Below are 24,620 nucleotides of genomic sequence, written 5' to 3'. Positions count from 1 at the left end.
TTTGCAAGAAAGTAAAAATACGAATGTTATATAATCTCATATACCCATTGTTCCTTCTTGTGAATAAATATTATTATTATTATTATTATTTAGTGCCATTTTCCCGCAGGCTATTTTTTTTTTAATTTTACAACAGTTTGCCTTGCGACGAACTCTACGCTTTCAAGCAAGCTTCTTGTTGCTTTTCGTGAATTATATTGTATAAGGAATAGTGTAGAATATTTTAATTATAGTAGCCTTTCCTCATAACTCATACTTCTCAGCTCCGGGACTAGTCTTGCGGGATCGTGTATCTAATTTTTCTCTATCTTCGTCATGTATTTAACTAGATATGGACTCCACGATGGAGCCACACATAGACATTTACCCGAGCATCCCTTGCGACAGCCCCATGGAGCTCATGAAACTACGCTAGTCAGTCCTTTATTAACATTCATGAAGATCCTTCTAACTAGTGGGGGGACTCTGGTAGTCGACCGGATTACTCCTTCCATTACTCTTGCACTCCCTACCATTACTACTACCTAGCAACCTCTCTCACGGCGTAAGCACCCTCAGCAGTCCCTTCTTTTGATTGGCCACAACGTACAAAATACAAAGTGTTAATCTAAACAGAAACGCACGAACCCAAGCCTCTTAGACCTAACCTACACTATCGATATATAGAAAACGTGGATGTTTCTGAGCTGCTACTTTTCATATTACTTTGTAATTTATTCGTTTGAGGACCATAATTTACAAAATGAGATGTACTAGTTACGAGAAGAAGTTGAAAGTTCAAGCACCTCCATCCCACTATCCAAGCTCTCCTTTCCACTCAACCCCTGTCCCTCCCATCCTTGTTTTGGTGTTTACACTGGCAGGCTGAAGCGTCCCTCCAGCTATAACTTTAATATTTTCATAGAAGTCGGTGAGGCAGCCTTTAAAAAGCCCATCCCTTTATCGTCACAACACTGATTATACTGCGGTGCCCCGACAGGCAGGGGTAGTGGAGCAGGGGGGGGGTGGTTCTCTGAGAGAAGGTGGAAGGGGGAGGAATTGTGGAGGTGTCCCCCCCCCCCTCTCTCTCTCTCTCTCTCTCTCTCTCTCTCTCTCTCTCTCTCTCTCTCTCTCTCTCTCTCTCTCTCTCTCTCTCTCTCTCTCTCTCTCTCTCTCTTTTCCCTAGCTATCATGGTGGTTCAATACAATAAAAACATTAAAGAACAGAATACACCATGGAGAGATAAAATCACTGGCACAACTGGAATTGGGAAACTATGCTTGAGGAAGAATTAAAGAAAAGGTTAAGAAAAAGAGTTGGAAGGATGACTATGAAACAAGCAAAGAACATACTTAATGAATATTGAGGGATAAGATGTAGTATATATATAGCTTTTGATAAGGTACCTTATGAAAGATTAGAAGGAAATTACAAGCACATAGAATAACTGTTAGAATATTAGGGTGGATAAAACAATGATTAAAACAACGAAAGCAAAGGGTCGTCCTAAACGAGAATGAATCTGACGGAACGTGGTGAGTGAGGCACCACAAGCGTACGTGAATACTGTTGAAGGAACCTACGAACGTAAATAAGTTGAATTCATTAAATGAGGAAGTTGTCAATGCTATTTCAATATACAGTTTTAAACTAAAATACAATTAAAAAAATGAACTATTGATGATTAAATAGCACAGCCCATCCTACGAATAGACAATACATTTTAATACTAAATGTAATAAGTACAATCCTCATTCTGCATAGTACATAAATACACTTAATCTAACAAAATATTGTGAATATTGGAGTTTACCTGAAAAGCTGTTTAGAAAACCACGACCACAGACGACCTTGGGAGTGTAGCAGGACAAGCATGTAAATAGTATTTATTGCTTCTTAATTACAATTAGTACTTAACCTATAGCTATATTGATATTAAAATTTTATAAAACTAATAAAACAAAACTAAAGTCTTTCAATAAATTATCAAGTAACTCGGTATAATTTCAAATTTTGTATAAAATCTCTATTGTTTAATAAAACTGAAAAATAATATTTTTATATTTAAAACTTTGTAAATATTTAATACTTGGATAAAAGTTTCAAAAATTTTTTTAGTATATTAGTACAAAATTAGAATATATGGGGAGGTTCATTCAATCTGAAAATTGCGATTAACTTTCCAAACAGTTTTTAAGCTAATTTTATAATTCTGTAATAATACATATTCTGAAAGACAGTAGCATAAAGAAAGAGGGAGAAAACCAGGGTACCCGGTTACCTTGTGATGATTCCGAGGATCAATGTCCCGCGGCCCGATCTTTTACCAGGTGAGAGAGAAGGAGACAGAAGAAGAGAGAGAGAATGGTAACATCCTTCACCTCGCAAGCAATTTGGCATGTGTTCGTATCCTGGCTGGGGAGGATTAACCAGGCGTCAATCCTTAACTGCTCACATCTGCTCACCAGCAATAATTGGGTACCTGGTTGCTAACCGATTGGGGGGGGGGTCGTGTTCCAGGGAATATGATAGCAGCATATAAAATACTTAGGGGGATTGACAGAGTGGAAAAAGACGAAATATTTACACGGAATACCATCAGAACAAGGGGATATGAGTGGAAACTCAAAATAGAGATGTTACAAAGTTTTCTTTTGGCGTGAGAGTAGTGGGGAAATGGAATGAACTAAAAGGAGCACATTGTGAAAGCAAACACTATTCATAACTTTAAAACTAGGTATGATAGAGAAAGACAGTAGTCATTGCTTTAAACAACCGGCGGCTAGAAAGGCGGGATCCAAGAGCTCGATCCTGTAGGCACAAATAGGTGAGTACACACACACACAATGGGACCAAAGAGCCAGAGCTCAACCCCCGCAAACACAACTAGGTGAGTACACATACATGATGGATGGCACTACCACTGTCACTAACAGAGTGACGACAGTATAACCCCCCGCGAGGCACTGACCTGTGAGGCAGTAGGAGTGACGCAGGCGGCCAGTGCCACCAGGGTGAGCAGGAGAGCCTTGACACTTGTGGCATCCATGTGACAGGTCATCTGAGGACAGTGGCACCTTCTGTTAGACAAGACCCGAGAGTCTGCATGACGAGGTGACGTATACTGTGTCATCACATGACAGGATGATGCACTATATGAGACCATAAAATGTTATATGACAGTGTAATATGTCACGTGACTATAATGTAATACATGACTGTAATACATGACAGTAAAACATCAGTGTATAATATGAGTGTATAATGTGTAACTTGATACAGTAATGTATCATATGAACAGTGTAATGTATCACATGAGAGCGTAATGTACAATAAAGCACAATGTACATAAAAGAGATAATAAAGCACATTTACATAAAAGATGCAATAAAGCACAATGTACATAAAAGAGATAATAAAGCACATTTACATAAAAGATGCAATAAAGCACAATGTACATAAAAGGTAATAATAATAAGGTACAACTTACATAAATACTATAACTTCACCTCCACAACGGCTAGTACAGTTACCACCTCTAGAGAATATATACAAATGTTCTAAAATGTTTAGAATGTATTCTAAAATGTGTATTAATATTCTAAAAATACAAATAAAAACTCTTGCTCCCCCCCCCTCCCCAGCTCACATTTTGTGCTTAACTTCTGTGAAAGTTAGAAGAAAGAATGGAACAAGCCTGACATAACTTCTCGTAAGCCTTGTATATTACATATGTGGACTACGTTAGGCTTACGAATGGCTATATTAGGCCTTAGAACTAAGAGATTTTAGATTTGGCTTTCGCTCGAGTTGTTGTTTATATATATAGTATATTAGGCCTTCATATAGCGTGTATTAGGCCTAGGATGGTCAGGTTAGGTTATAATATATTAACAACATTAATACATAGCCTTTTCCAGTGTGGCCAAATTTAATATTACCAAATTATATTTGTTTACTTAATAACAAGTATACTTATTACATTGACAAATATAATCATTACGTCTATATATGCACGACGGTCGACATAATTACTATATTTACTATCTAAACAGAAGGATGGGTTGTTGAGACAGGAAGCCTTGTAGAGTGTCCCCCCCCCCCCAAGGTGGAACTACTGACCAGTACTACTGAACTACCGGGTGTCATATACTACCCCCCCCCCCCCCAGGGAGGAACCCCTACAACTCTTGCCTTAGTCCCGGGTGCCTATTTCCTGCTGGGTGAACCAGAGATCTCAGACAAAAGAAAACGTGTCCTAAATACATGTGAATGGAACGCATCAAAAGTTTACATAAGAGGACCTCCCACGTTTGCTGTGAGAGAACGCAACGGAAGGTGGGAGGAGCGTCCACAGTCGTTCCTTGTTCACCTTGTTCACCTTGTTCACCTTGTTCACCTTGCTCACCTTGTTCACTCAAACCTTGTTCAGAGGAGATAATTAAGTCACTGGAAGTGCCAATTGTGAAGGGGGAGGACGGCACTGTATGTGCCAGGTCAGCACAGGTCAGGGGCTTGGCGTCCGAGGCCGGCGGTGACAGGTGCCAGGTCAGGTGAGGTGGGCGGGTGCCACGGGGTCACACAAGCGGAAGGATGAGCAGCATCACTAAGATCAATATCCGGGGATGAAAAGGCATCTCTGGGGCAGGATTGCCGGCGCGCGTCTCCAGGGGCTGACGCCTCTCTCTCTCTCACTCTCCAGGTCAGCTCAGGTTAATAAAGCAATGCCGCTAAAGAAGCTGTTTTATTGCGTGGGTTTATGGCGAAGCAATAAAGAGGTCCAAACACAGCCAGGTACGGACGCCATAACAGGTGACCTCACGGCTGAGCTATTATGGTTGGCGGTGTGCACTCGGGTTAATGTATACTGTCCTGGTCGGAGGGGGGGGGGGGGGAGTGGAGTGGTTGTTATGGTCACGTCTGTCATCCCGGGACGTGGGTCGTCTGTCATCCCGGGCACCTCCCCGTCTCTTTCCCTCTCTCCAGCACATCTACCTCAGCCTCCCCTCCTCCTCCTCCGTCACAACCGCTCCCCACAGCACCGAGCCGAGTGCTCTTCTATTCTCACATTCGAGGCCTGACTAATCCAAATTTGTGCGGCATATATTTTCCTCTGCCTCATCCAGGACCCGGCCACAGCCTCGTGTACAGCTGGTGTCTCTCCCAGCGTCATCTGCTGCTCCACCTCGCTAGCCTGCGTCTCCATCATCCCTCCCACACCATCTTCGTCGAGTTCCAGCCCCGCTCCTGTGCCAGGTAAGTTCACTACGGGCTCACCATAGCCAGTGCTACCTGGAACTTTTTGTTCCCCAGCAGCTGAAGCTATAACAACAACACCATCTTCGTCTACCGTCACCGTTATTCTCCCCCGGAGGAGGGGAGGTCTGAGGTCTCCACCCTTCCATCTCTCGCCTGACTGTGACCTACTTGGAGCCATGTTTATCTCCTTCCTTTATCTCCCTCCAGCGTTGTTGTCCCTCCCTGCTCCTTCCTTTCGCTTTTTTCCCATTCTGTTCTTTATCTTTCACCAGTTTTGTTCTCTTCCATTAACTGCTGTTCTTGGTTTCTAACGCAAGATTCGTCGGGCCTCCCGGAAACTGTTCTCTGATAATGTTTGGCTCGTCGGCGCTAGTTTCAGACCATAAGGGTCGTACGAAAGACAAACGTGACTAACACTGCGAAAATATAATGTTCAGTAATAGGTCTAAAATGTGTTTCATTTTTAGAGTTGGGTGTTATGTATTGTCATTCAAGATGTTATTCAATTCATTCGTCAATAATTCCAACATGAGATGCGTATATATGGTCCTTGAAAGGACACACTGCTAGAAAAAAGTATTCCTCTATATACTAATTAACTTTCTAGATTATGAGGTAGAAAGTTCTGATTATCAAAACTGAGCACTTAACGGCATTGTCCATTTGTTATATGAAATCTATTCAGTAGCACAACTGAGACGGATAGATATATTATATGGTACCTGGGGCCAGATTCACGACGCAGTTACGCAAGAACGTACGAACGTGTACATCTTTCCTCAATCTTTGACGACTTTGGTTACATTTATTAAACAGTTTACAAGCATGAAAACTTCACAATCATCTATTGCTATTGTTATAAACAGCCTCCTGGTGCTTCGGAGCTCATTAACTGTTTAATAATTGCAAACAAAGCCGCCAAAGATTGAGAAAAGATGGACAGGTTCGTAAGTGCTTCCTTAACTGCTTCGTGAATCTGGCCCCTGGCCTGTTTGTAAACAGTTACACTGAACACGTGGTCATCTGAGGCTCAAGGTCATACTAGCGTTATCTGCCTTTGAAGTGTTTCTACGCTGAGAGGTGAGATATACTGTGAACTCATGAGTAATGATACCAGGGAACCTTTGTCTCTTAATACGGAAGTCAGACAAAGGTATGCATGCATTAGACTGCATAAAGTCGACTGTTGAAAGACTTAAGGATCAGTAGTTGAGGCAGTCTTAATATCAACACTAAGGCTATGGTTAAGTGTTAGGCTGAAGGCTTATCAACCGTGAGAAGGTTATTAATGCTAACACAATGTTTTACGGACCAACCAGCAAGTATATCTGCGCTGAACTTTACCCAGTACAAAAGTTCCAAATGTATACACTGCGAGAAGCGAGGTATACCTCCATGTAAATACCTCCTCTTCCTTGATGGAGTTTACTGTTTGTGTTTTACTAAAGATCAACTTTCATTAGCATCTTCCAGAGATGATAACATGTTATCTATGTGGAAGATAAATATATTGTACTTGTGAATGCAACCTCATGTTTAAAACTAGTTAATGTGCTATAATATTTTCCAGCTCAAAAGACTCGTATTATTTTGATCTGATAAACAACTGAGCAGAGAAATATTTAAACAAAACAAAAAACACCTCGGTTATGTTATAATCCCCTATGTACAACTATTTCTGACATTGTTATATGTTTGAAAGTTAGAACAAATATCCTCTTGAGGTTATCTTGATATATATATATATATATATATATATATATATATATATATATATATATATATATATATATATATATATATATATATATATATATATATATATATATATATATATATATATATATATATGCAATTGACGATCACAAAACACTGATCATTTTATGCGGAAAATCCAGAGAAATATATTTCTCTGTGGATTTTCCGCATATATATATATATATATATATATATATATATATATATATATATATATATATATATATATATATATATATATATACACATACAGAGAGATAGGTACCATCTCTGTGTTATGTTTCTCGGGACCCTTAGCCTCGAAGAAGAGGATATGAAGCCATGCAGGGCTCCTTCATATTATCATCTCTTGCAACCCCCTTTTCATTTTTTGTAATTATTTTATTTTATCTACAATTTCATGGTACAGGATTGGCTACAACATCGGTGACATTTAAGATACAAAGTTAGTTGTCACATGCTGTCGAGTTCCTCCAGCTCCTCGTTCAGCGTGAAGGAGTCATGAATGCTGTGTGGGTTTCCACTCTGCAGTGCCACACTGGGGCGCTGGCCTCTCTTTGGTCTCTTGGTGTTTCAAAGAGTTTAGAACCCAAATCCTTCAAGAAACTAGTGGCACTGGTATCCCAGGGATCAAATGTTTCTGAAGCAACACGGACAAAATTGTACTCATAACCCAGATCTCTGTACTTAAAGGACATGATTGATTCCCTGTAGATGACAGCAACAACTGATGTACAAGACTGAAGTCAACGGAAGTGTTTGGCAACGTTGATATGTCGTGTAGTCCCACACCAACTGCCTACCACTCTTGCAGGGGTGCACTGTCATCCCTCCTGAGCAAGCAGCAAGATTTGCAGAATTGTGCAATAGGTAACAGGATTCTCTGCTGGGCCCCCAGCCGTGGGAAAGGTTCTCTTAACGATGTCGTAAACTTCACTCTTCCTCGAGTGCCAAGATCCATGTGCTTTGGCAGAGCAGGCCAAGCTGACCGTATCTGTCGTCCTTCACCTCACCATAACTACACCTATGTCCAGTGTGGATTAGGGAGCAACAGGACAGAGAGCCACTTCAATTTAGAGTCCCTGTGGTGTGAGACGCATTTCAGTTGCTGGCATAGGGGTCGCTAATAGGAAGTCACCCGCATGGGGAGCTGCCACTGCTGTGAGGCAAGCGATCTCCCGTGGTGTTGATGCAGCATCCAGACACACTACAGCTGTTAAGACCGACTTAGCATCATCAATGACAGAGGGGACGTAAATTCAAAATACCAATGTCACTAAATAAGTACCCCCCTTCTTGTGGCCTCAGAGGCGAGGCTAAATGACCAACATGCAAGGATAATCAGGCCCTGCAGTATCACTGACCAGGCGAGTGTGTGTGTGTGGGTGGGAGGGGGCGTCACCTCTCAGGCTACGGTCGTTAAGATGGAAGGATTAATGTGGAGATTATCCACCTGTTGACAAGTAAATGATTATATTTAATATGAGGGGCTTCAGTTACGTTTTTATCTCTTATTATCGCTCTAAATATATCATTTAGATATATTTATCTAAATATTTATCTATATTTATCTATATATTGTGCAGCCTTACATATATTTATCTAAATATTTATTTATATTTATCTATATATTGTGTAGCCATTACACATATTTTCCCAACAGAGGTAAATAAATAGTAATATAGAACATTCCAACAATTGTATTTGAAATGAATTTTGTATAAATATTAATAGACATTATATATTTACATTCATTGCGCCTTAATCTTCAAAACACGCGATGCACAGTAGCAGGTGGACTGTTCCTGTGCACAGTAGCAGTTGGACTGTTCCTGTGCACAGTAGCAGCTCTCAGTTTCCTCCTCAACAGGAGGTATTAATGCCTCACTTGCTGATCCCTCTCTAGTCCTCTATTCACTTAAGAGGCAGCAAGTGAACCCAAACACTTACCAAACCTGTCCTTAAATATGGCGGCTTTGTTTACACTTATTAAACAGTGTTCGAGGTTGTAAACATCACAACTCAAGCTTATTACTGTTATGAACAACGTGGCAGGGTTTTGGTCCTCGTTAACTGTTTAGTAAATCTAAATGAAGCTCTCGTGATTGAGGAAAGATGTACAGGTTTCGCAAGTGGTTGAGGACATGCTTGATGAGTTCTCGCCTTCTCATACACCGTCTATCTTCCATACACACAGATTAAAAGAATATTACTTTCAATTACAAAAACTGATGATTAATAATATTAAAAGTATAATTAGTTAAAAGCACAAGTCATGACAACACGCGCGCGCACGCACACACACACACACACACACACACACACACACACACACACAATGGAATGCATTAGGCAGTGATGTGGTGGAGGCTGACACCATACACAGTTTCAAGTGTAGATAAGATAGAGCCCAATTGACTCAGGAATCTGTACACCTGTTGATTGACGGTTGAGAGGCGGGACCAAAGAGCCAGAGCTCAACCCCCGCATACACAACTAGGTGAGTACACACACACACACACACACACACACACACACACACACACACACACACACACACACACACACACACACACACGTAAAGTTTGATGGAGAAGATCGTGAGAAAAAATCCAGTAGCACCTCTGGAGAGAAGGGACTTGGTGACACACCGCCAACATGGGTTCAGGGAGGATAAATCTTGCCTGACTGGCTTAATAGAGTTCTACGATCAGGTGACTAAGATTAAACAAGAAGAAGGATGGGTGGACTGCATTTTCTTGGACTGTCGGAAAGCCCCATAAGAGGCTCTTATGGGGGTGCACAATACCCCATAAGAGGCTGGTACATAAGCTGGAGAGACAGGCAGGTGTAGCTGGTAAGGTGCTCCAGTGGATAAGGGAGTACCTAAGCAATAGGAAGCAGAGAGTTACGGTGAGGGGTGAGACCTCCGATTGGCGTGAAATCACAAGCAGAGTCCCACAGGGCTCTGTACTTGGACCTATCCTGTTTATGACATACGTAAATGGTCTTCCAGAGGGTATAGCCTCATTCCTCTCAATGTTTGCTGATGATGTCAAAATTATGAGATGGATTAAGACAGAGGAAAACAGCTTGAGGCTTCAAGAAGACCTGGACAAACTGAAGGAATGAGCTAACAAATGGTTGTTAGAGTTTAACCCAAGCAAGTGTAATGTAATGAAGATAGATGTAGGGAGCAGGTGGCCAGATACAAGGTACCTTTTGGGAGATGAAATTCTTCATGAGTCAGAGAAAGACCTGGGGGTTGATATCACGCCAGACCTGTCCCCTGAAGCCCATATCTTGAGGATAACACCAGCGGCATATGCCAGGTTGGCCAACATAAGAACGGCCTTTAGAAACTTGTGTAAGGAACCATTCAGAACCTAGTATACCGCATATGTTAGACTAATCCTGGAGTATGCAGCCCCAGCATGGAGTCCACATCTCGTCAAACATAAGACTAAATTGGAGAAATTTCAGAGGTTTGCCACTAGACTAGTACCCGAATTGATGGGTATGAGCTACGAGGAGAGACTACGGGAATTAAACCTCTCGTCGCTGAAAGACAGAAGAGTTTAGGGGAGATGATCACCACGTTCAAGATTCTCAAATGAATTATAGGGTAGATAAAGACAATTTATTTAACACAAGGGGGCACACGCACTAGGGGACACAGGTGGTAACTGAGTGCCCAAATGAACCATAGAGACATTATAAAGAACTTCTTTTAGTGTAAGAGTAATTAACAAATGAAATGCATTAGGCAGTGATGTGGTGGAGGCTGACTCCCTACACAGCTTCAAATGTAGATATGATAGAGCCCAATAGGCTCAGGAACCTGTACACCAGTTGATTGACAGTTGAGAGGCGGGACCAAAGAGCCAGAGCTCAACCCCCGCAAACACAACTAGGAGAGTACACACCCACCCACACACGCCTCCACCCTGGACCACAGAGGACCTGGGAGCCGACACCTGCCACCAACTCATGCCTTGCAAGATGATAAACCATAAATATTTAACCTGTGGGAATGTCTGGAGAACCTCGAGGGCCAAGTGTGTGTTACAGTCTCCGCTGAACCATGACGCTGTGTATCATGTTAACCATGAAATATGAGTACGTCTGTGTGTGTGTATTTACATCCACATGGGTGTTCTGTGGGTCACATAGATGTTCTGTGGGCCACATAGATGCTCTGTAGGCCAAGGTAGGCCTATGCTCTGTGTTAAAATCATTAATCTGACCCTTTCGGTTATATTCATCAACATATGTTTACAAGAAAGACTGCTACCAATATATATATATATATATATATATATATATATATATATATATATATATATATATATATATATATATATATATATATATATATATATATATATTGTGACGATAATCTCCTTCAAGAGATTGAGCCTGCTCTTCCCTCCATAATCACGTCGTTGAAATTATATAAAACGACTATGGAAGACATGTCCAACAACGACAACAACACCAGCAAGGCTTGCCAGGGTGAGCAAAACGTATGCAGCCAGCCACCTGTTCGGACTCAAACCACCAAACTACATGTTGATCGCTACCGGCTCCGCTGATTGGTCGCCGGTCTGGCTGCACCTGCACTCGCCCCCCCCATACTACTTGATGTCTGGGGTCGCCACGACCTCAGACCTCAGAATATTCGGTGCTCTCGTTGTCACCACTCCTCCCGGCTAGACGCTAGCGTGTACTGAGAGAAGTGGTGGCTTAAAGCCAATATTCCAGCACCTCCCATTTACTTTTGTGTTGCACTTCTTGTTATTTTTGCCTTAACGTAACTTTTAATTGTGTCATTTAATTATTCTTATTATTTTGATGGATTGATTTTATTATACAAATTTGTTTGTCCATTTTTTCATGTTTTGATTTATTTAACGTAATTAAAATTTCATTGTTAAAGTTTACATGTGTTTTGTGTGTCTTCTCCTTACCTTACCACAGACGAAGTTCCAGTTTTCTATTTTTTTTTATAACTATGTGACGAGGCCATACCCCTAGCCTTAAACAGCCGAACACCAACGCGTTACCGTCACAAGTTATATGGGGGCCTGTCCTAGGAGCTTCACTCAGGTACTGGTGCCAAGTGGTAATTTATGGTAAGCGTATTTAACTTTGTTAACGTAGCTTTACTATTTTTCATTCAATTTCATTTTTTATAAGGTGCGGTGTATTGTGCATTACGAGAGTAACATATAGTGAAGGTGAGACAACTTTGGATTACGTGGTGACTGTAGGCCGCAGTCATACTCTTAATTGGTCATCTCTCCCTCCGTGTTATTACTCGTATTTACCATCTATGTCCCTTGAATATTTCTCATTCTGACAGATCATCATATTGGTACCCTGGTACTGTGGTCTGCCCCGGGTCAAGAGTACCCAATCTTCTGCAATCTGACTGTAGGAGGACAAAGAGGGCCATAGTTCCTCTAGCTCGAACTTTAGTTGCTGAATTGGGACCTCAGCAGCAGTTCTCGTCACCAGTTGACACCTCGCACCCCTACACGTCAGTCAGAGATGATGATACATACAACGGTAGGGAATTAGCTTATTTTTTCAGAGCACAAAAGTTCGCTAATTCTGCAAGTATCATATTAAATTCAGTAGGAAAAACTTGCTTTATGTCCTATAGAGACTCGGCAAGGTATGCCTACATCCTTGGACTACCAATTTTACTTTTGAAGCATTTAACTGTTTCATTTGTTTTCGAAACTCTGTTTCATTTGTTAGTAGGATTTTCTTGCCCTTATCCTCTTACATGAGTACCGGGTACAAGATTTCCTGCGCCCTTGATTTAATTTAATCATTTATCTTTTACTTAACTTTAATTGTTAAAGATCACACAGGATAGGTACCAGTTGCCACGTTGTCCTGTTTCTGACATTTCACTATTGAATATTCGTGTACCTTTATTTGCTAATTTCACCATGTTTCGTCTCCAAACTTTCCGTGCAAATCCAGCAGGTGAAATAGGGACTTTAAGTCGTGCCAAGAGGACTGAATTACAAACTCTTGCACATGAGTATCAACTAGAAGTTCCCTACCAAGCCAACAAAAATGACCTACACAACCTGTTGCTGGATTACTATTTAGAGCAAGGTAAGATAGACTCTGAAACTCATGAAACTTACTATATTGCAGAGAAAACTGACTTGGCAACGATGAAACTTAAACTAGAGCTGGCCAAGATTGAACGTGAGCAGCAAAGAGAAGCAGCTGCCATACGAAGGGAAGAACACGAACGCGAAACCGCCTTGAGGAGAGACGAACAAGAACGCGAGGTCGCATTACTCCGTGAACGTGAACGAGTGCAGCTTGAAGCACTCCAGGAGCGGGAACGCGTAGAGCTTGAAACCAAACAACGCGAGTTGGAAATACAACGCGAACATGACAAGCAACAAGCAACTCTGGCTTTAGAGTGTCGTCAACGTGAAATCGCCTTGGAAACTTCCCACTTCACTCAACGCCAACAAGCTACTGCCAATCTTCCCGTCAGTTTTAATATATCACATGCAAGTAAGTTAATGCCATCCTTTGTAGAAGCAGAAGTTGATGTGTTCTTTACCACCTTTGAAACCCTTGCTAATCAACTCAGTTGGCCTGTCGACCAATGGGCCACACTTCTCAGAGTCCATCTTACAGGTAGAGCTGCAGTCACACTCAGTACTTTGGCGTCTGAGAATGACTACTACACTCTGAAACAAGCAGTGTTGGACGCCTACCTACTTTCCACAGAAAGTTATAGAAGGAAATTCCGTGACCACCTGAAGGCAAGTACCACTACCTTCCTTGAGTTTGCTAACACGAAACGGAGGTATTTCATGAAATGGCTGGAAGCAGCACATGTCTCTACTTTTACAGAACTCGTCAACCTGATGCTTGTTGAAGAATTCTTGAGACGTGTGCCACCTCCTGTCCGCCTCTACTTAGCAGATAAAGAAGAAACCGACTACCTGAAGTGTGCTAAGTCGGCTGACACTTACAGCCTCATCCACCGGCTGACACCTGAACCATCCTCCAGTAAGAAGTCGTGGTACAGTTACGAGAAGGTGAGCCCCGATCAAGCTGGTTCACAACTGTACTGCAAGTATTGTAGACTCTATGGGCATACCATAGACAAGTGTGGTAAGTCTCAATACAAGGGAACCACTGGCCAACAACGACCCAAACCAACTCCTCCTAAGTCCGGTAAGCCTGTGATGAATGTTGGTGTTGATGTTAATGATCTTTCTCTTTTCAGTAACCACCTGTATACTGGAACTGTCTCTGCCAACGGTTCAAATCCGGAGGGACGTTTCAAATTGAAGATCTTGAGGGACACAGCGGCTCTACAATCGATCATCTTGAAGTCGGCTGTGCCCAACATAGTCTACACCGGGGAAACAGTCTTCATCACTGACCTCACTGCTACCACTCCATACCCTCTCGCCAGAGTCCACCTGGATTGTCCCTACGTGAACGGGGAAGTCCAAGTCGCCGTCAGGGAAAAACCTTTTCCCATGCCTGGAGTGCAACTTCTCCTAGGCAACGACTTGGCAGAAGACCTGCAACCGACCAACCTGATCGTCATGGACAAACCCCAGGTGTGTAACTCTGTGCCAATAAACCCTATTATTGAGTATGTTCCAGCAGAGGTTCAAGAGAGTGATGAAGTTTCTCCTCCGGTTCTCGTGACCACCCGTGCACAAGCCGCACGTCCACAGCCAGCTGACTCTACTGCTACCGCTGTCCCTCAAGACCCTCAGAAACTACCCCCGCATCTGACCAAGTTGGAGTTCCGTAAGTTGCAGAGGGAAGATCTTACCTTAACACCATTATTTTTCCAGGCTGAGACTCAACCCGACAGTATTCCTGGGTTCTTCCTAGAGAACGACTTGCTCTACCGCAGATATAGACCCAGTAAACTGAAGGAGGAGGACGATTGGGCCAACATCGAACAACTTGTGATTCCCACCAGCCTGCGGCCCACTATTCTACACCTGGCCCACGGAGCATTCTCCCACTACGGCTTCAACAAGACTTACCATGGGATTCGTCAAGACTACTACTGGCCAGGTATGGTAAATAACGTCAAACAGTACGTAAAACAGTGTCATACATGTCAGATGGCAGGCAAACCGAACGTCTCCATTCCCAGAGCACCACTGATTCCCATACAGGTGCCTGCGGAACCTTTCCACAGACTCATAATAGACTGTGTTGGTCCTTTACCTCGGACCAGTTCAGGTAACGCCTACATCCTAACCATCCTGTGTCCTACCACGAGATTTCCCATAGCAGTTCCAGTGAAGAACATCACGGCTGCTACGGTTATCAAACATCTATTGAAGATCTTCACTCAATACGGATTTCCCAGGGAGATTCAAAGTGACTGTGGCACCAACTTCACCAGTGATCTCTTCAAAAGGACACTGGAGGAGTTCAACATCAAACAGGTATTGTCCAGCCCCTATCATCCTGCTTCACAGGGTTCTCTTGAACGTAGTCATCAGACCATCAAAGCACTCTTGAAAAAGTTTTGTAGTGAAACCTCGAAGGATTGGGATAAGCAGATTGACCTTATAATGTGTATTTGCAGAAGTCTCCCCAATGAGTCCCTAGGAGTATCTCCTTATGAGATGCTCTACGGCCGTAAGTGCCGTACTCCCCTTAAGGCTTTCAAAGACTCTCTCAGAGATGCCACCTTCAGTGAGCATCAGAATGTGCCCCAGTTTCTTCAAAACCTTCAACACATTCTAGAGAGAGTCCACCGCTTTGCCCATGATAATCTATTGAAAGCCCAGGTGAGAATGAAGACTCATTACGACCAGACCAGCAAAGTAAGAAAATTCAAGCCGGGAGACTTCGTCCTTGCCTATTTCCCTATCCCAGGTTCACCTTTACAAAACAGATTTTCAGGACCCTACTGCGTCAAAGAGTGCAGAAACAACAACAACTACGTCATAGAAACTCCAGATAGGCGGCGGAAGACCCAGCTGTGCCACGTCAACCTCCTGAAGCAATATAATGGTACTCCTCCCACTGTCCTGACTAATTGTTCTACCTTCACAGAACCCTACATCCACAGTGAGACCATCCCAGCTTCTTCTCCCGAAAGCACTGACAAGGAGTCGGCGCTTTCTAATTCCGAAATCCTTAATGATCTTCCCAAATGCTTTCAGGATAATAATCGTGCTCCTATGCCCTCTTCTAATTCCACTCTCACCTCGTCAGATAAGCCCTTCATCCTCCATGTCGACGCCAATGGTACCGACGATGGTGGTGTCGTGATGCAGCAACGAGGCGAGAAGAATACACCTGTCAGCGACTACTGCTACAAGGAACGACGGAACAATTGGCAAGGAGCTACTCTTCCTCATCCTGAAGCTTCAGCACTTCACTCCACACCTGAAAAGTGCTCGGTCCACCATCAATACGGACCACACCACCCTACACCTCCTGCAGCACGCCCACTTCTCATCTCAACGTCTTCTACTATGGGCTTGCTAACTGCAGAAATTCAACCTGGAGACACGCTATACCAAGAGTCTGACAACATCTTAGCCCCTGATCTCTCCAGAGTTTATGAAGTAGAAGCAACTTCATCCATTACTCCACCACATAACGACGTACTTCTTCCAGAACCGCAGGCTTTGGGGGAGAGTTGTGACGATAATCTCCTTCAAGAGATTGAGCCTGCTCTTCCCTCCATAATCACGTCGTTGAAATTATATAAAACGACTATGGAAGACATGTCCAACAACGACAACAACACCAGCAAGGCTTGCCAGGGTGAGCAAAACGTATGCAGCCAGCCACCTGTTCGGACTCAAACCACCAAACTACATGTTGATCGCTACCGGCTCCGCTGATTGGTCGCCGGTCTGGCTGCACCTGCACTCGCCCCCCCCCATACTACTTGATGTCTGCGGTCGCCACGACCTCAGACCTCAGAATATTCGGTGCTCTCGTTGTCACCACTCCTCCCGGCTAGACGCTAGCGTGTACTGAGAGAAGTGGTGGCTTAAAGCCAATATTCCAGCACCTCCCATTTACTTTTGTGTTGCACTTCTTGTTATTTTTGCCTTAACGTAACTTTTCATTGTGTCATTTAATTATTCTTATTATTTTGATTGATTGATTTTATTATACAAATTTGTTTGTCCATTTTTTCATGTTTTGATTTATTTAACGTAATTAAAATTTCATTGTTAAAGTTTACTTGTGTTTTGTGTGTCTTCTCCTTACCTTACCACAGACGAAGTTCCAGTTTTCTATTTTTTTTTATAACTATGTGACGAGGCCATACCCCTAGCCTTAAACAGCCGAACACCAACGCGTTACCGTCACAATATATATAATGCAAAAGATCTTCTCTGAGTAGTAATTATTTCCTTCTCTGAGGCAATGGGTCCCTACACTTGCACGAGAGGTGGTACTCCTATATATGTATATATAAAAACAAAAGTACTTACGATATAAGAATATTAAGTTAGATTAAAAAGCTAAAATCAAATCACACAAATATTTCACCAAATATAAGAATAAAGGTAACTGCAGAAGGCCTGTTGGCCCATGCGAGTATGTATTGACCCATTATGCTAATCTCCGTTATACATCATAAGAACATAAGAACAAGGTAACTGCAGAAGGCCTGTTGGCCCATACGAGGCAGCTCATATCTATAACCACCCAATCCCACTCATAAACATCGTTTCGAATTCTTCTCTAACTTGTTGGCGAAGAGTTTATCACGACACATTCAAAGAAAACGCAATCACGCAGAGATACCCCATGTTGCTGGAGGGGGGACTCTCAAGGACATGTTTATGAGCAGGGAAAAAAGTTGCAGAATAAAAACTTTGGTCTTCTCATATTAGCACTTGGTCCCGCGGTGTCCGGGGCAGAGTCAGAGTCTCGCAGCGTTGACACAATCATCATATTGCCCGAAACGCTTTGCGTAATAGAGGCTTTAGGCATTGTATGTACTAGCTATACCTATAAGTTAAACAATCCTTGTAAATATTTATTGTATGTATGTACCTTACCTAAATAAAATTGTATTGTATTGTATATTCTACTTTCTATGTTAAACTATTAATTTATAAACATTTCACTGCAATGTACACTCTCAAAATATTCGAAAAGCTAATCAATATATACTGTACAGTTATAATTACAAGAATTTAACAATGTAAGAGCAGCAAATAGGTACCTGGGAGTTAGTCAGCTGCTACGGGCTGCTGCTTCCTGGGGGTGGAGGCCTGGTCGAGGACCGGGCCGCGGGGACACTAAGCCCCGAAATCATCTCAAGATAACCTCAAGATGTATTTGTACGTGTGCTGCTGTGGGAGACTCAAACTATTGCCAACAACAGTGTCGCGACACCGACACCCTCACTGTGGTAAGTTGGACATGTGCTACACTTACTGGACTCCCAAAAGAAAGCTTTGATTTGATTGAACAACGCCGAATTCTGGCACTCTATTCTGTAAATATTATTATTGTTTAATTTACTATTGTGTAATTTGTGTGTAATTTACTATTTATTTTAATATTTGTGTCTGCAAAATCGATCTATTAGCTCTTGGACCTCGCCTTTCTAGCCAATCTATTTTTTGTCTATTATATTTACTACTTCTTTTCAGGGTTCTTTAAAATTGTAAAGAGCCTTCAAAGACGAGATCTTGCGTGTTTTAGCATATCATTACCGAACGGGTTTCGAAGGGTATCTAAGGTTTGTCTCTATTCCAGGATAGAAACCTCCCTCTTACTTACTTTATTACTATCCCCTTCTTATTCCTATTACTTTCCCCATCTTATTGGGCGGTTATAAATAGGAGCTGCCTCGTATGGGCCAATAGGCCTTCTGCAGTTACCTTTGTTCTTATGTTCTCTCCTCACATAACTCATCATCATCCACACTTAAGGCAAAGCTATCATCAGTCCAGCAAAAAAATGTATTCTCATCAAGAATGTGGTGTTCTTTCCAGAGGGACAGATATCCGTCTCCTGCTGTCTTAAAGTGATCTGCCCTTCCACGAGGCCGTGTATAACATTACACCTGCCAACTTTTGATCAGGTGAGGCAGAGTGGTCTATTATTTACCGCCAGGAGGTCGCCGCGGGCTTGTTTTTGCCGTGCGCGCGCGCTCGTGTGTGTGTGGAACTGTTTACCATCTGGGGGGAAATAAGCAGTCTGGATAACAAAGTCGAGCTATGTGACAGGAATGGGTTACATCTCCCTCACCCCTTCCCCATGTATGAAAGCCGTGCTCCCTAACCCCATGGGTGAAGGGCTTACCCCGACCCTTCCTTTACCTTCTCCCTGCCCTCGTCTACCAACCAGGTGATCTAATTAGCGAAGTGATGGGCCTTATTGATTGGTTGTTTACACGTTTCGCTTGAACTTTTGCTAATGACATCTAGGAGGGCCTAGAGGACATCTAGAGGGACATCTAGGAGGGCCTAGAGGACATCTAGAGTGACATCTAGGAGGGCCTAGAGGACATCTAGGAGGGCCTAGAGGACATCTAGAGGGACATCTAGGAGGGCCTAGAGGACATCTAGAGGGACATCTAGGAGGGCCTAGAGGACATCTAGAGGGACATCTAGGAGGGCCTAGAGGACATCTAGGAGGGCCTAGAGGACATCTAGGAGGGCCTAGAGGACATCTAGAGGGACATCTAGGAGGGCCTAGAGGACATCTAGAGGGACATCTAGGAGGGCCTAGAGGACATCTAGAGGGACATCTAGGAGGGCCTAGAGGACATCTAGAGGGACATCTAGGAGGGCCTAGAGGACATCTAGAGGGACATCTAGGAGGGCCTAGAGGACATCTAGAGGGACATCTAGGAGAGCCGCCGGGATTTATATCTGTCCGGGTCGACCAGATCAGTGAAGACTTAAGACCTTTGATTACTTGGTCGCAAGATCGGGAATAATAATTGAATAATAGTTCATTGAGTCCGGGGACAAGAAGCCAGGCTATACCTACAGTACATGTTAGGCTTATGCCGAGGTAAGGGTCCCCAAGTTCCAAGGAGCCTAGAGCAGGCAAGCAGGGGATGGAAGGCACGGGCGAGGATGCAGAAATCTTGAGCTGGGACCTGGAGACAAGTCGATGAGGGGAGAACAAATTCGGTGGCCCAACCACCGGTGATAAGACTTGCTGCTGACGCTGTGGTTGGGTGGAGGAGTTCACACGGTTGCTCGCTGATGTGTCCTGCAGGAGGCCGAGCTTCTCGTCGCGGATCTGGTGGAGTTCTTCGCAACTACATTTCGTAGATGGTCTATTTTCTTGATGATTTTATCAGGCTCGGGTCATCGATCTTCCTCTTCCTGGGCTTCTTGGCCGGTCCGTTGGCCTGGCTACGCTGTCATAGTGGTGCTGTCGTTGGTGGTGGCGTCCAGAAGGAAATCTTCAGTAGAGTAGGAGTGGAGGAGATGTTGATCCAACCAAGACGTCCTCATCCGATGAGTCGGCTGACTCAAAAGCAGAGGCGGTGAATCTTGAGGGTTGAGCTCTTGCAGATTGAGTTGTCGCCGCCGGTCCTGCAGCAGGTGTAGACAATTCTGTGGGAGCACACACGAGAGGTGGGACTGTGGCAGTTGTCGACGTAGGAGGCGGCGGCGCCTGGGTGGCTTGTGATACAGTAGCAGCAGGAGCGTTGCAACTGTTGACATTCGGTCTGTAAGCACAACGGTGCTCGCAGTCATGTCTGAGTTCGGATCCCAAGCTTGAGAACTTGAGGTTGAAGTGGTGGTGGTGAAGACATCATCAGGAACGTTGAAGGCTGGGAGATCTTTCTCTTTGTAAAGAATATTCAGAATTCTCACATATTCTTGGGGGTTAGTGCCAGCAATCATTCTGGCCGTCAATGTCAAAGCTTGTACTGTGCTATACAGTGAGTGGTCGGGGTGGGATGGAGGTGGCGACGGCTGGCTCGCTGAGTGGCAGGTAGGCTGGGAGCTGCGCCCCCATTGTCAAGTAGTTGTAGCAGCAGGTTGTTGGTGTGTGGTGGTGGTAGTTCCTCCTCCCGGAAGCTCCGGGAGAGTGGCGGCTTGAAGTTGAAGGTCGAGGATGAGGTGGACGTTGATCGGTTGGCTGGAGCTGAAGTGCCAGGGCCGGTGCCAGCTCCGGCAGAAGATGTGGTTTCCGCCAGGTTCTTGATAACTTCTTGTCTTCGGGAACAACGATGGGAGATTGCAAGATGGTCGCTATTGCAAAGCTAACAGCGTAGTGTTTCCGACTTGCAGATAGAATAATGGTGATCACCTGAGCAGAGGCTACACTTTGAATTCGCTGTTGACATTTGCTGGTGGAGTGGATGTACTCGTAGCATCGGAGTGACTGGTTGACGTTGCAGAATTTTCCATCTTCATTTTGTATGACGGAACGTGGATATCGAAGCAGTAGAAAACATTCTTGGCAGCCCTGGTAGCCCAGAGCTTCTGTGGTGAAAATGAGCTTCAAGGTGCTGTTGTTGCACATGACAGTCATATAACTCCAAGTCCTCATTTGATTCCTCGATGTTGGTCAGTATATGTGATCCACGGCTCTGTTCATAGATACATTGGCTGAGGTTACCGACAGACTGATCGGGCAGCAATGTATTGACTTGGGAAGTGGAGAAGGATGTGCTTGTCACGAATGTCGTAGGCGTTGTGCAACAGTGCGTCGAAGTCTTCCTCGCTCGAGAAGTCGAAGACGAAGTCCGTGCCTTCTTGTCCAATGTCAATAGGTGTTACGTCGGCTACTGCTTTAAAGGGGTTCAGGAGGGTTGTCTTGGAGAACGCATGCTCGTCAAGGGGCGTTCACCGGACCTTCTAGAGTTTGTGACGCACGGTAGAGGAAACAGCAGCAGCAGTCTTGGTCTCTAATCGCCAATCACATCACAGGAGAAGGTCCACCAACTCTTCCTGGTATAAAACACCAGACTGGGAGTGGGAGTCCGAGCACTTAGATGGGTACTTAACACCCGATGGCGAGAGTTCAATACCAGCGAAAGTCTCCATGAAAGTACCAACATTCCTGCCCTCAATGTCTACTGGAAAATTTTATTAGACAAACAACTTGACAGACTACTCACTTATCATGAACAACACATTGACTTTCTCTTACACACTCTCAGACTACCACGAAACACCTACGACCTCTTCTCCACCATCCATGATTCTCCTCCTATCTCTGTATTTCGATAAACTCTCAGCATCTAGCCTCCACCATCCATAAATATACAGCTCTCAACACCCAGCACAAATCATCCGTACACGTTCAGCCCTGACGCTTTTGAGCCAATCATTGCGATGTTGTGAGTTTCGAGATGTCCCTGTTGTTGCCACTGAGACACTCGACTGAGTACTGGCTTCCAATGGCGCAACCACACGACGCGCAGCTGGGTTTAGCTCTGGCACTTGTTTCTCCTACAATCTACTTCCTCTCACCTCCATTATCTTCTTTTGTCCCCACTTCCAAGCTCGCCCTTCGGGGTGTCTTATCCTGTATATATTCGGATTCGGGGTTGCGACCTTCTAGAGTGAAATGCTGAGAGAGAGAGAGAGCTGGAGCAGCCAGAGACACGGCCGGCTGTGACGGTTTCTGGGTACTGAATCTCTGATCGTGGAAGTGTCGAGTCACAGTCACATTATCCATTTTCTGGGTGTCTTAAATCTCCAAGTCGTCAAATCTTATGTTATCTTAAATTGATGTTGCATTTAGCTTTAAAAGTTTTGTTTTAGATTTGTTTTTGATTTTGAATACAATTGGCTTTTAAGAAAGTTATTAAAAAAAATTAAAGTTAATTTGAGTTCGATCGTGCTTTATAAGTATAACTTATTAATGTATAAAAATGAATAAAAGGGTATACTATGAGAGCTGTAAATAGGGGTTTTATATGTAGCAAATAAAATGGAACATGAAAATAGTCAAGTAACTAGAGAAGATATTTGTTGAAACAGATGACCGGGTAACATTATAGACTTACGTGGGGTCGCTGGACTATGTGCTCCAAGAGAATGTGTGGCCAGTAACTCTCGATTACATCGAATAGTACATTTTATTTTGGGGAATAAATCCCCAACAGCCAAAATATAATGTACTATAAAAACATAGCGGCTCTCAAAATTGACGGGATGTCTCGTTTTCTATTCGTGTGCCCTGGGTTAGGTCAGGGGTGTTAGGTTAGGTTAAGGGTCGTTAGGTTATATCCAACATTTCCAAGTATATATAAATGTTGGGTATAGAACCTTCTCGCACGATACCTCTACTGTGTGTGACGTTTTTAAAATAAATGTTTCGCCAATATTGTAGGTGTTGTTGTGTTATTAAATCCATGTGATGAAGAAGTAGTGTAGTGGCCCCTGATACAAGCCTAAACTATTTATATATATTCACAGCTGTCTTGCCCCAACAAAACGAATTGTACCAATCTTGGTAAGACTTTGCCCTTATAACAAAATATTTAAGTTAGCGGTCAAGCACGGCACCGACATCCGTTTTCTATTGTAGCAGTTTGCTTATATACCTGAAAATATTTAAGTTAGCGGTCAAATAAAGCATCGACGTCCGTTTTCTATTAGTATAGTGTATTCAGATCTTTTTAAGCCAAACTGATCTAGTTTGTTGTTAATGTGTCCTTGTCGGACATAAATATCTTGGACATTTAAATGAATCATAATACAAAAATCGTTGTGGTTTAAGTTTTTGTTTACTTTCTTTATCCCAAGTTAGATATAATGATTATTAGTAGAACTTCACATATTACAGCACTGGTCGAGTTTGTCCAAGAAAATAGACTTACCTGAAAGCGAAAACGTTACCTATGATTATTTCCAATAAATAAGCTATGCTGTCTTTGTTTTTACCGAACTCAGCTCCTGGACACGTACGGGTTAACAAAGAAAACAGCGGATTTATAAAACACAATAACATTTTTGGGAAAGCCTACACACGGGTCCAAAGACACTACAACTGTATAAAGGTCTACTGGGCCCCTTCACGACGGACCGAAGGCACTGTAACGGTGAAGAAGTACGGTGAACACAAGTCATCGGAAATAATACAATCTCGAAACAACACATCATTGAGATCACGAGTTTGACAAATAAAATGTTCTGATGTCTATAGAGGCCATTATGCAAAGACAAGTTCCAGTGTGTCGAGCCTCGCTCAGAATCACCAAAACATATCCAAAAATAGTGTACATCTCCCTATGTTTACAACTGCACTTATGTGGTGGAGGGGGGGGGGGAATTTTTGGAATTGAAATTGTAAATTAGGAAACAGGTGAAGCTCGCGTCTCCCGATGTCACTCTTGCAATTACTGAGATTAAAGTAAAAATGGAACCATTTTTTGTTTTTCTTCTTTCTCTCGCGCTCAACCGGTTCGAGGTATTGGCAGATATTACATATATTTAAAATTTTTATATTCGCCTGAGTATTTTTTTGTTTTTAATGTGATTCAGGTCAATTTTTTTTTAATGGGATCTTGTTTTTAACTTGTTCTGGGGGAAGGGAGATCGTATGGGGGGGGGAGTCGTTTATTGGGGGAGTGTAACGGTGAGCTGAACAAAAGGTGTCTCCTTCGTGTTTCTCTCTCTCCCCTTCT

The 24,620-nt window shown here is 43.2% G+C and overlaps 1 protein-coding gene across 2 annotated transcripts in view; it reads right to left on the bottom strand.

The window, feature by feature from the left end:
• LOC123773878 (uncharacterized) overlaps positions 1-24,620 on the bottom strand; it is a 44,397-nt gene that overhangs the window by 7,377 nt on the left and 12,400 nt on the right. Inside the window, exon 2 of one of the 2 annotated variants that reach the window (XM_045767803.2) lies at positions 2,952-3,041. In XM_045767803.2, coding sequence (XP_045623759.1) covers positions 2,952-3,041 — 90 coding nt within the window. Of the gene's footprint in view, positions 1-2,951; positions 3,061-24,620 lie in introns of both variants that reach the window. The other variant, XM_045767805.2, reaches the window with a different exon arrangement.

This window comes from Procambarus clarkii, chromosome 91, assembly GCF_040958095.1.
Source record: "Procambarus clarkii isolate CNS0578487 chromosome 91, FALCON_Pclarkii_2.0, whole genome shotgun sequence".
Lineage (NCBI taxonomy): Eukaryota > Metazoa > Arthropoda > Malacostraca > Decapoda > Cambaridae > Procambarus > Procambarus clarkii.
The sequence above is the reverse complement of the archived record's forward strand: the minus strand, read 5'-3'. Positions and strand labels throughout refer to the sequence as shown.